This window comes from Habropoda laboriosa, unplaced genomic scaffold (assembly GCF_001263275.1).
Source record: "Habropoda laboriosa isolate 0110345459 unplaced genomic scaffold, ASM126327v1 scaffold89, whole genome shotgun sequence".
In the NCBI taxonomy this organism is placed as follows: domain Eukaryota; kingdom Metazoa; phylum Arthropoda; class Insecta; order Hymenoptera; family Apidae; genus Habropoda; species Habropoda laboriosa.
Window position 1 is genome coordinate 2,104,917 of NW_017100263.1, and position 12,865 is coordinate 2,117,781.

At 33.1% G+C, this 12,865-nt stretch overlaps 2 protein-coding genes across 2 annotated transcripts in view; one reads left to right on the forward strand and one right to left on the reverse strand.

Moving 5' to 3' along the window:
* The first annotated feature begins 4,270 nt into the window (after nucleotides 1-4,270).
* On the forward strand, nucleotides 4,271-9,024 carry LOC108573066 (4-aminobutyrate aminotransferase, mitochondrial). Its single transcript, XM_017935429.1, has 11 exons — nucleotides 4,271-4,324; nucleotides 4,441-4,673; nucleotides 6,502-6,629; nucleotides 7,040-7,207; nucleotides 7,400-7,486; nucleotides 7,593-7,788; nucleotides 7,855-8,027; nucleotides 8,116-8,256; nucleotides 8,347-8,504; nucleotides 8,585-8,853; nucleotides 8,909-9,024. Exons 2-11 carry the CDS (start codon nucleotides 4,610-4,612, stop codon nucleotides 9,022-9,024), a joined length of 1,500 nt encoding a protein of 499 aa, XP_017790918.1. The 5' UTR covers nucleotides 4,271-4,324; nucleotides 4,441-4,609.
* A 267-nt stretch (nucleotides 9,025-9,291) lies between these two features.
* LOC108573074 (UPF0505 protein C16orf62 homolog) overlaps nucleotides 9,292-12,865 on the reverse strand; it is a 5,341-nt gene continuing 1,767 nt past the window's right edge. Inside the window, exons 7-18 of the mRNA XM_017935439.1 lie at nucleotides 12,543-12,719; nucleotides 12,116-12,460; nucleotides 11,590-11,690; nucleotides 11,323-11,504; nucleotides 11,100-11,243; nucleotides 10,850-11,013; nucleotides 10,603-10,765; nucleotides 10,328-10,520; nucleotides 10,089-10,228; nucleotides 9,834-9,995; nucleotides 9,492-9,758; nucleotides 9,292-9,414 (exon numbers count right to left, since the gene is read on the reverse strand). Coding sequence (XP_017790928.1) covers nucleotides 9,328-9,414; nucleotides 9,492-9,758; nucleotides 9,834-9,995; nucleotides 10,089-10,228; nucleotides 10,328-10,520; nucleotides 10,603-10,765; nucleotides 10,850-11,013; nucleotides 11,100-11,243; nucleotides 11,323-11,504; nucleotides 11,590-11,690; nucleotides 12,116-12,460; nucleotides 12,543-12,719 — 2,125 coding nt within the window. The 3' untranslated portion in view covers nucleotides 9,292-9,327. The remainder of the gene's footprint in view (nucleotides 9,415-9,491; nucleotides 9,759-9,833; nucleotides 9,996-10,088; nucleotides 10,229-10,327; nucleotides 10,521-10,602; nucleotides 10,766-10,849; nucleotides 11,014-11,099; nucleotides 11,244-11,322; nucleotides 11,505-11,589; nucleotides 11,691-12,115; nucleotides 12,461-12,542; nucleotides 12,720-12,865) is intronic.

Below are 12,865 nucleotides of genomic sequence, written 5' to 3' on the forward strand. Positions count from 1 at the left end.
ATACATATATATATACATACGTATGTATGTACAATGGTCTTGCACGATTCAATATGTAAAATGAAATATTCTTTTTTAATTTAAATAAAGTTTCTTCTATAGTTTAACTTGAAAATTTCGAGAAACAAAAGTAGATTTACTTCTTGCTATACCGAACAGAATAAACATGTTTCACGCGTATAAAATATGGTGTATGTATAAATGCTTTTTCATAGCAAAGGTCCGATATTCAATTTTAAAATACGAAAGTTTGGGATCACTGTGCATTGCAAGTTACACAAAAATTGCCAGAAAACAGTCAGCATCTTCAAGAATTTTTTAACGAATTTTGTATCGTTCAAATCAATCGATACGAGGTAAATTTCTATTTATCTCCACAATATCAATATCAAGTCTATGAAAAATTGGTAGCAGATTCAGTACCGATGAAAATTGGGAGGTGATTCCAAACTTTTGGCCGCGTAGAGTACATACATACGTACATACGTGTTGAAATAGGAATACAGTATGGACAGACGTACATAATTTTATATGCGAAAAATTGTGCATAAAGGAATCTCATCTCCGTAATTGCACTGCAACGAGTAATTTTCGTTCTGTATGCGAAAAACCATAAAGAAAAGGACATTTTGTGTAATCGAACGATTCTCTTTCCAGTGATATATGATAATCGTATTCAATGTTTCGTAAACAATTTAATACCTTTAAAAGGAAAGAAGTTACTAAACGAAACGTTACTACACATCTATCACAATCTTACTCACAATAAAACGTTAATTAATGCTTTTTTATCTGTTTATATTACCATAATCGGAGCTAACACCGTTATGCGTACGTGCCCCACCATGGGAATCATTGGGAACGAAAGTAATTTAAATTACTGTCGAGGATCTAAGTTGAAAATCTTGTACAGGAAGAGCCATATACACGCTACGACGTTGATATATTTATCTGTTTATCGAAATTACAATGTTTCAACTGACTCTTCATTAGTAACTTTAATCTTAATTCGAATATTAAACGAGATGAATGTATATGCAAAACAAGAAGGAGGTATAAATAATAGTAATACTGCGAGACTTAAATTGTGGTGAACGCAAATAAGAAGAAAAAATTGAAGACCACTATTCGATACAATCGTTAACAAAGCGATAAAATTTATTTTAAATCGTTGTAAAAAAGAAAATCGTTGTGTGAAAAAGAAGACAAACGAACGAAACAACAACAAAAAATTCACATTTTGGTTGTAGAAATGATATTATAAACGAATGAAATAACTGCGTCAATATGAGAAAGAACGTGCCATTTTTTGACAATACTAGAAAACTGTAATTACTGAAGGAATTAGGTATTACAAATACGAGTAAATACAATAAACTGTACAAACCTATTTGTTTTTTCCCCTCTAGATATACAGATACTTTTGATGCGATTTGTACATATGTGTATCGGATGTTTAAACTGTTTTATAAATATATATGTTGTGTCAGTGCGTAAGATGTGATTGTTCAATTGCACCGAATCACGTTTGCACGGAGAATAAATTATCTAGTTGGAGTGTCAGCAACTTTTATGAAAAAAAACCGAAAGTGGTTGAATCGTGGAGAGAATATTTTAAGTCCGCACTCGTAATCTTAAGGTTCGTGTGATTCATTTACAAAATAACAAGGAAAAGGAATTGAAAGGATTTCGACGGTTTCGAAGGTTGATGACAACTAAAATATGGATGCATGCGTTATGAATCACGTGCACTATGCTTACTATGGCTTTTGTAAATCGGTTACAATCAAGTTAATCGTAAATTGCGTTTTATTTTCTAAGGGCATTTCCTATAGGGACTGAGTGTAAAGTGACCAATATTTGTACCGCCGTTGTACCGACTTGTTAAATCTTGAAAAAGATTTGAAAAAGGGATAATCGTCAATTAATACCGTTCCAATTTTATCAAGCACGCATAGGAGCGCACACGTTCATTCCTAAAATGTTGAAATATTTTCCAGTAACTTTTTAATATTTATCGAACGCAACTCTCTCGAAACAGGTGTCTCAAGCGACAATAGTCAACGGATAAAAGATACCGACGAACAATGAATTCTCCGTAGTCCCTTGAGAATTCAAAATTACTTAATCGGTAATTCTTTCGTAAAGTGTAAGTACACCTTCGAATAATCAAGTGACATGTCGCGGAACGTTCTACCTATCGCGTGTATGGACATATACAGATTTGCATATGAATATCGGTCATCAGGCGTGGCAAAGATACGCGCACCATTATTTAAATGCATAATTTACAATTATAGGGGGACTGTTCGAAGACGAATCTTTCCGATAGATTTATATGCTAATTGCAGTAGATTGGTCTTAATGACAAAAGGAATATCGAAATTATGATAAAAAATAGTAAAAACGAGAGAAAGGAATGACGATTTCAGTCGAGGTTACAGTCAAGGACAGGAGGAAAATAGAAATGCAATAAACTCAAAAACGATTTCAACGTTAATTTAGCAAAAAACTTTTCCAATTCGAAATTAGACAAAACTTTTAAATAATACAACCAATAATTCGTTGCATGTACATGGTAAAAAGCAATGATTTATATAGTGTACACGCATAGCATCGCGATTACATTTGTACGTTCAAACGTACGTTACTTGAACTGTAATGATTTCTCAAGTTTTGTATTTCCCGCGTGAAGTGCTTATCTTTTTCAACTGAGCGCAAAAGCAAATTATACCCGTAGTGGAACCGTATAAATTTTCCTTTTTCTTCTTTCCGGCAAAATTGCGCGTGCGAATCGTAAAATAACGTGCAATCGGTATCGCAAGAACGACAAGATACTTACCGGTTTGCGCGTGACCGGGGTCTTAATATCGGTGACCGAACAATTATGTAGGTGAAAACTGTCTAGGTCACTCGTTTGCCAAATCGAAGGAAGAGTTGAAAGCTAGAAAGCGTTTTCTTCCGTCTCGATGCTACTTTTCAATACTGTCGATAGTCGAACACGTTCAAATGCGAAGCGTACGCTTTAATCCGTTTGACGCTCGGATCGTTTCCAAGTATACTTATTTGAAATCGAACGAAATGTGCGGCCAGTATTGTGCGGTTACGATGTCACACAGCCGAACGAACCGACCCGAATGCGTTGGCGCGAACGAATAATACTCATGCGACATACCGTGGCTCGCCACTGCCGAAAAACTTGCTACCACCACCCAGTATCCGAGAGCAAACCACTAACAAGGTGTGGTTTCCAGGTATGTTAGGATGATGCGTCTACTTAAATATATATATATCAACGAAATCGAAAAAACAACCAAATCAAATTCGTAATCTTTCATCAAATAAGTTTCACTTTCTCCGTGCAACCCTTTTCAATCACTTATCTTACATGTTCAACGTTCGAAGGATCAAACGAGATCAATCTGAAAAGCTTTGAACTTCTTAAGCGAATATTTAAAAATAATGAAATTTTAAAAGATCATTTATTCGAGGTTAAACGAAATAAACGATTCGATTCTAACCTATAGAGCGGGAATTGTTTTCAGGTTTTAGTTTTCTTCAAAATGTGCTGGCAACCGAATAGGTAAGAAATAGTAACACCTATGATGTAAATATTCGTATGACTGCACGATGTCTTAAATTGGCTGCATCCAAATTCATTTCATCTTATAACGAGTCAATTTCGGAAATACCCTGAATTAAGCGTTGAGAAGAGTAGAGAAATGTTACATTCACTCTCGTTCTTTCATACAACAATTGACAGTATTATTTTTATGAAACGCAATGGTATTTTAAAATCCAGTAGGCAAGTACGTACTGTGTAAGGGGAAAGCCAATTTCTCACATCTTTGCCAGAGCTTCTTTTCTTTCTTTCGTTTATCTGTTGATACGTGATTCGAGTCTCAAAATCAATAAAATAATCAATTATATAGTTATTCGCGAAGAAAAGAACGAAGCAAAATGTACGAATGCTTGCCGCGATATACATATTACCAAATGTTTCTTCGTTTCGTTCTAATTTCATTGTATCTTTATCGAAAACAAAGAGGATAGGAGAAAATAAGTGGATTATGTTCTAAACTTGTGTACGAATAAGTAAGTAAACTTGTTTGATAATAAACACTTATTTACGGCACATTCGTGCGCATAGGTCCCGCCACAGAATTTAAACACTCGTGAAAGTTCGTACATGTCCGTGCATGCTCGAAAACATCCTGTAGAAAATTTAAGTATTTATCGGTAGTTAAACGTATCCATTCACAGATCGTAACTTGAGCGCGAACCGTTAGCACCTGCGTTCATTATCATTATTTTACTTGAATTGGTAATGGAAACTTGAGAAAAGTTGGTGAATCGAATAAACGTATAGTAGTTGTGTCGCGTAACGTTTAGACAAAAGTCCGTGGTTAAAGTGGAACTGATTCGTGAATGTTCGTACAGTCTCGGGAACGATCAAACATTTCCTGCGCAAGGATCAGCAGAGTTGTATCTGTGGCCAGTGCGTATCCATCCTTTCGTGAGGAAACTGTACTTGGAGTAACGATTACGCGGCCACGAAAGGGCGATCTCTCGTCAAAATCAAGCTCCAGGCTAGCCTCGCGAACGCAAGATGCTCGCTAACAAGTTCCAAACTGTTCTTTGTGCTCGAACATTTTCACGGCAATTGTTCAATGGTATTTTTACGATTATTCCATGATATTCGCTTCGTCTAATTTTATACTCGTTCGTAATTTTGTTCAATTGCTCAAACAACTGAGACGGTACGAGGACTAGTAACTTTTAGAATAAATCAGTCCGCGCATGATACACTCAGAGAATCGATAACTCCGCTCTCCACCGTGAATCTCCTCTTGTGCAGTTTCTCGTGTCATTTCGTGACGTATAAAATAGGTTGACAAACCTTTTCTCGAATGCATACACATCCCTGGTGATGCATCTCTACGCTGTATATTTTATCGTTCAATCAACTTTTGAATAACTGTAGGCTGGAGAAAAGAATTATTTAAGCTCTTTGTTCAGATAACTATCTGTAAATGAACGAATTTTTAAATTTATATTCGTTATTGTACCTTCTTCGAAATATTTCAAGCTTTTTAAGACTAAAATGTCAATATAATATATAGCATCGTAATATAATATCAGTGTTATACATACAATTTAGCTGTACATATTTTCTTTTTTCATTCTTTTAAACGACGAAATTATTTTATTCGAGTGAAAGTTTGAAACTTTTTGCTGAAAATGTAGACGGTGTCTAACTATTTAAAGCAGAGCAAGTATCTATCCACTTGGAACAAATATTTTTCTTTTTCTCAAACACTGAATATCGTTCACTTTTACGTCTCTGTTGATCCGTTCCCCATTTCTAAGCCTCGTTTACTCCTGTTTTATCTTTAAAAGTATTCACGCCCATTTCACCACTTATCTTATCGAAATCTGAAATATCATACAATTGGGCGAATTACCTATATGTACACGCACGTGTACTGGTCTTGGGTATTTGTAAGCTTGTTTATCGACCTTGTTGACTTCCAGAAATAAATTTCAAATGTAATTGTCTTTCGAGAATCAAATTTGCTAGGTTACACTGCAATTACAAACTGCTATTAATCAACGTATTTCTAATGTCTTTGCTAACCGTATACGTGTATACCACAATGTGTTACAAGAAAGAGGGGAAAATTCCTCGATACCATCATTTAAGCACACACATTTTTCCTAACATCTTTTATTTTAAAACGAGTCCATACACCATATGCCTTCAATACATAGAAAAACGTTAATTTGAACCATCTATAAAATTCGTATTTGTCGGTCATAAAAGATCACCTAAATGTGCTGACACTAAAATTGGATAAGATACGTATATACGTTCACTGCTATTCTCACAAGAGATAATTAAAAAAAGATACTCGAGGCTCACTTCTGTGAACGATTATCGTTAATAAACGGATTTAGCAGAGGAAATAAGAAGATCAACAGTATTCGGACGTGTACTATGCGTACAAGTACGTCAATACGACAACCAATTACCCTTAACTAACATCAATGAATTTAAACGCTCGATTTATTAACATTGGGGTTGAACATCGTGATTCAAGTCGACACTACTACTTGTTACGCTACACCACTCCAGGATGAATGTTATCGTGATTGAAATGTGGTATATGACATCTAGATAAAAGGAATTAGAACACCTTGATTCCAATCGAACGCACTATCTATTATCTGCTCGCCGATAAAATATTTCATTATTTATTTAACTCTGTACGAGGAGAAAGGTATAAAAATATTATAAATATATTATGTGCGCGGACACTTTCGTACCTACGAAAGGTTTAATAATCGGAGAAAAATAATATATACGCAAGTAAAAAAAAGTAACACACCGATGAAAGGGAGACGAGTGACAATTCTCTCGATAATAAACTATGACATTAATTTAAAAGCAGCATTTATTAAAAATAGAAAGGGAATGACTTGTTCGTGACTTTCACATAGGGCATGCAATTTCCTGGAAAAGATGCCTAACCGGATCTTTATCGGAGGAACCAAAAAAACCGACGGTCACAACAGAAATACCAGGGCCTCAATCACGTACTTTATTACAAGAACTCAATACAATACAAGTACGTTCACGATCGTTAACATATCGCTTTGTTATCGATACAATTTTCTCTGATTTCAATTCACGTGAATATTTTCTTGTTGCTATTGTTATTATTATTACACTCGCGACATAAATTGGAATTCCATTGATCGCGATTTACCATAATTTGTAACAAATAAACATAAGCAAGTAAAAACATTTAAAAATAAGCATCCTCGAGAATACTTTACTAGTAATATTAACGAGCTATTGGAAGAATTGTTACGAATTATCTGGACTTATTAGCATCGAAAGTTATCGTATCTTTAAGGGTGACAAATTATTATACCTCGAGTAACAAAATGAATCACATTATCCGTAACATTTAATGTTCTCTAAATATGTATACTAGAAATGAAATGGGTTACATGTTGAAATCTATGACTGCAGCAAGCCTCTTCCGTACAATTCTTCGCAGACTACGAAAAATCAATAGGTAACTATATAATGGATGTCGATGGGAATACTCTACTCGATGTTTACATGCAAATTTCATCAATGCCTCTGGGCTACAATCATCCAGCTATGTTAGAAGCTCTTAGCGATCCTGTCAATCAGGTGAACGAAATATTGCACTTAAACAATTTGTTCGTATGATTAATTTCAAGGTTCCTTTACTTTACCACAGATTATTTTGTATAAAAACTTACGTAAAAATAGTTACAACCACAATTCGGATACTGATAAACTAGGCCTATAGGTATGTTTTATTGTTATCGAGCCATTTAAAATATCCTTTTACGTTAACAGAAAATTATAGCGAATCGGCCAGCATTAGGCGTATTTCCTGGAAAGGACTGGCCAAATAGGCTAAAAAACGTATTGCTCCATAAGGAGGTACGTAGCACCTGTTAAATTGTTCATATGTATTTAAAAACATTTCGACTTTTTTGAAATATAAACATTTTTCGAATATAGTGATGAAACGACTATTACGTTAAAGGTTGCTCCGCCAGGATTGTCTCATGTCACAACGATGATGTGCGGCTCTTGCTCAAATGAAAATGCGTTTAAGACAATTTTCATTTGGTATGCTGAAAAACAAAGGAAGGGTGCTCTATTTACGAAAGAAGAAATGGAAACTTGTATGATGAATCAAATTCCTGGCACTCCGCGATTTTCCATACTTTCATTCAAAGGTAATTGGAAAAACAAGCTAAGCACGTTAAATTTAAACAACACAATAACAATAATACTGACAACAGGAGCGTTTCACGGACGAACGTTGGGTTCTCTTTCAACGACGCACAGTAAATACATTCACAAGATAGATATCCCGGCTTTTGATTGGCCCATTGCATCGTTTCCTATATATAAATATCCTTTGAGTGAAAATATGCGAGAAAATGAACAAGAAGATAAACGATGTCTATCTGAGGTACGTAATTATGTTTGCTTTCGTGGCGCTTAATTGACTTTCAACGTATCGTGTTTCTTATATGTAGAGCTTTTTATCATTTCCTTAGGTAGAAGAATTATTTGAAAAGTACAAAATTGAAAAAAAAATGCCAATTGCTGGTGTAATTGTTGAACCCATTCAAGCGGAAGGAGGTGATAACCACGGATCTCCGGAATTTTTCCAAGCATTACGACACATAACAAAAAAAGTAACAGTTCGAAAGTGATATGGCGTTACCTTTCGAAATTTCAAGATACATTTTCGCGTTATAACGAACATATTTTTGTTATTCTTTTAGCATGACGCAGCATTATTAATCGATGAAGTACAAACAGGTGGTGGTCCAACGGGAAAAATGTGGTGTCACGAACATTTCAATTTAAAATTTCCCCCAGACTTAGTAACTTTTAGCAAAAAAATGCAACTGGGCGGTTATTATCACGTTGAATCATTCAAGTACAATTACTCTTTTAAATTATTAACCATTTTAACAAACTTTTTATTTGTCCATCAACTGTAGTTAATGTATCTTACAGACCTAAACAATCTTATCGTATATTTAATACCTGGATGGGAGATCCTAGCAAAATAATATTACTTGAAGCAGTGTTGAAAACAATAAGAGAAGAAAACCTATTACAAAGGGTTACGACTGTTGGTGATTATACGTTAAAGCAATTGATGAATTTGCAAAATGAATTTTCGACAATAATTAATTCAGTACGTGGACGTGGAACGTTCATTGCATTTAATTGTACCTCGCCCGAACTACGAGATACAGTGATTAAGAAACTTTTAGCCAAAGGTAATATTTCTCCAATATATTATATACAACAGAGAAATAATTTCTTATTGAACAGGTATCCAAACCGGTGGATGTGGAACTGCAGCGATAAGATTAAGACCCGCCTTAACGTTTACAGAAAAGCATGCTGATATATTTATGGATTCCCTTCGATCCATTTTAAAACAATAATAATTTAAAAGAAGTTAAATGTTGAAATGCATTTTTCGTGGCTTCCAAAATCAAGTCTTCTTACTCTATCATAACATAACATACTTTGATACTCAACCAAATTGATTGAACTGATACAAATCATATTTATATTATTCTTTAATATACAACACATGTTGCCACAATTAAATGAAATTTAATGTACAACCAATATATCTTCCGAAACAATGATTAAAAGAAAATTTAATCCATCTGTCAACTATTTCAAATTCTTTTTCTATTCCTTCTGCAACGTGCATGTAATTCCAATTCTCTGTAGATTAGTTACTTTAACATCTTTTTTAAAACATCCGAAAAATGTTCATATTCTTTATGATGACTTTTTTGTACCATATAAGCTATCATTTTCATCTAAAAGATAAAAGAATGATTTTTTAAGTCTATCCATAAAAAGTGTCGCTTGTAAAAACCATGTGATTTCTATTTACCTTTACTTTCGAATCTACAAAATCATATCGTTGACATAAATTCCACAAATTTACGGCCATGTACGCTAATTGTGGATCACGTAAATTTGCTCTAACAACAAAACAATTAAAAAGCTCAAGTGCAAGAGCTACTTGTTTTTCGAGTTGATCGGTAGATCCAAGATATTTTAACTGAGACAAAATTTCTTCTATAATTTTTGAACTGATTTTGTTTACTTCACTTATAAATTTTTGGTCGGATCCATACAACTTATCGTTAGAATCAACCTAAATATGCAATAAAAATTACAATGTAACATTGTTACAATTTCATATAGGTATTTTCATCTTTTTTTGAAATACCTTATCAACGTGGTATGGATAATTTTCTTGCACAACTGTTGATAATAAATCAAGTACACGTAAATATAAATATGTCTTCGTTAATGTATTTTCCTCGAAACATCGTTGGACAGCATTAAGTAAACCTCTCATCAAATACAAAACACCATGTTCTGGACTGTCCTACAAAATCGTCATACATTTTAATAATATTTTTTATGTTACACATAATCTTAGAACAACAAAATTTTTATAACATTATACGTAAATGCATACCGGTACAACCAGCAGTGTTGATAAAAAATTCGACAAATATGATAGTAAATAAGGTTGCGAACTTTTTTGTCTTCCGTCTATGTCTATTGTTTTGGGCATTTCTGGAACTAAACTTAACGCAGCCTTGAAACATGCATCAGCTAAGAAAATAGTTTTTAGTTATGTATGTACATATATCTGCATACATATGTATGTAAGTATTTAATAAATATTGTAAATATCGAATCATAATTAGTTACCTTGACCTAAGCATTGATTTAAGAGCGCAACTTGACCAGAAAGTAGATACAATTGAAGCCGTGTATGAACTAAAGTCAGTGACGGAATGGTAATAAAACAAAAGGCAGCACAAGCACGTACAAAAGCCGACGTTCTTCTTGTGTGGTGTCCGCGAACAATCTTTCGAGTATCAACTGATAATCTATTTACACACTAAATATTCAAGAAAAAAACATGAAAAAAAACCTTAATTATGTGCATCTCATATTAAAAGTTCTATTGAAAAATTAACTACCTGTACAAGTTGTATATGAACAGTATCGAGATTGGGAAAGACTGCCCTAGCTTCAGCATAAAAATTAAGTTGTTTTTCAAAATCACGCCCATAATCAACACGTTGCACTAAAGCACATATAAGCTGACCAATTTGTCGTTTTTCATCTTCAACAGTCAGTGCACTAACAAATGATCTTATTATGAGACTACACATATATACTACATATTAAACAAATAAGTATATATTAATCAAACCAGACAGTTACCTAACGGAATCGTGCATTATTTTTGCAATAAACATAAGTGCATTTATAATAATAGGATCAGTAATAGGGCCGGTTTGAGCACTTAAGCCTTCTATTATAGTTTTACACACTTCAACCTTAATACTTTCCTTATGAAACAAATCTATTAGCGGTAAGAAATTATCCTGAAAATGTTTTTCTAGAAAATTTTATTCACATCACTTAAAAGTAAAGAAATAAAAACAAACGATAATGAATAAGGTATAATTACCATAGCAAGTAATGATTCAAAATCCTGTGTGTGAGATACTACTTTTTCAATAATATTTTGTAATTGTGGATAATAATGTTCAAAACTTTTGTTTGGATTAAGTCGATCAATTATTTTTCCAAAAAATAGATTTAATTCATTTACCTGTAATATGAAAATTGTAACATATGAATATTTCTCTCTCTTCGATTACTCTGTTTTTAAATAAAGATATTAAATTTACAGAAAAATGGATTGCAGTGAATTGAATCCAAACTTCAACGCAATGCATAAATTTGTTGGGTTTTGTTAAATCTGTTATATGTTTCCATATCATATTAAGGATTGATTGACAATCTTCTTTTAGTGGTGATTCTTGTACAAGGCATTCACCTAAACTTCGGTACAAAATATATTGCGGGAAACCTGAAAAACAGAAGTTAAAAACGTGTAAATGTTTATATTTTAAAGAATATTTATAAATTTTGAAGCATTATAACCACTTAGTTACCATCGTCTTCGGCTGCAATTATTAAATTCACAAAATCTATTGCACGTCCCGCAATATATGATGGCTTAAATGCTGTTAAAACACTGTTCAGTAATAATGAACTAAAAGAATACATTTCGATAATTTGATTGCAACAAAGTTATCTAACGTCGCAAGCATACAAGGTGTCCACCAATTATATCCAGATTAAGTATCTCTATTATTTCAAGTAATAGGCGAAGACATTACCTACAGAAGTTGTATGGTTGCAAGAAACACAGCAATAGTTACTTTACAGGTGAAGTCTTAGATAGAATAGCGAATTCTGAATATAAAAGTATTACGGTATATTTATCCTAAAACTCACCGTTCCTGAAATATTCGACTTTATACATCTTATTACTTTCATATAATTTCATTTCATATTCTTGCAACCATACTATTTTAATAAGTGATGTTTTCTTCTCTTATTACTTGAAATAATGGAGATATTTAAGGCAGACAAAGTTGGTTGGACACTCTGTAGAAGAGTTAAATATACACTCACCTATTTGCTTGGTCTTTACATAGAGAAAGTACATCTTCTAAAAGACTCTCAGGAGTTGTAGCTACCAATACTTGCAAAATCCAATCCAAAGCTGGTGAATAAAGATTTAGATAAGAATATAAAGTCATATTTTGCTTAATTAATTCATTCTTCACAAATGGACCAAACAATTGCTGATACGTAAAGAGAAAGTCGCAAAAGTTTTCTCTTACAAAATCAAAATCAGATGTTTTGTTTAAAGCTAATCCCACCCGACATAAATAACATCTTGCATATACAGCTATAAGAGGATTTCCAATACCTCTTATCATTCGAGTTATTCGTAATAAGGCTGTATTAAATTCACTAAAAATAAAAAATTCGTGTATATATGTGTGTCTGTGTGTGTATGAAAAAGAGAGAGAGAGAGAGAAGAATATAGTTATACCTTGTTGTTAAAAAGCTGTAAGACTTTATTATTGCCATTTCAACATAAAGACGTGGAACTAGTTCTCTTATAGATGATATTTTATAAAACCAATTTCTGCAAGTTTCTTTTGCATTTTCAGGTACCATATCAGGTGTAAAGTTATCAGGTAAACTAGTGGGCACTTTACTTCCTGGTCTGAAAAGTAGTATATTTTTTCTTTAATACATTTCTCTGGAATATAAAACAAAATAGAAGATATATATTGTTTAACTAGACTCTTCTGGAAAATGTAATAATGTATTTATAAGGTACAATAGCAATGTTAGGTAAATAAGTCTATA

Coding starts and splice junctions, on each gene's coding strand:
- LOC108573066 (XM_017935429.1), top strand. CDS start 4,610: ATGCTCGCTAACAAGTTCCAAACTGTTCTTTGTGCTCGAACATTTTCA. Junction 4,674..6,501: donor TTCACGGCAATTGTTCAATG/GTATTTTTACGA, acceptor ACTTTCACATAG/GGCATGCAATTTCCTGGAAA. Junction 7,487..7,592: donor ACGTATTGCTCCATAAGGAG/GTACGTAGCACC, acceptor ATTACGTTAAAG/GTTGCTCCGCCAGGATTGTC.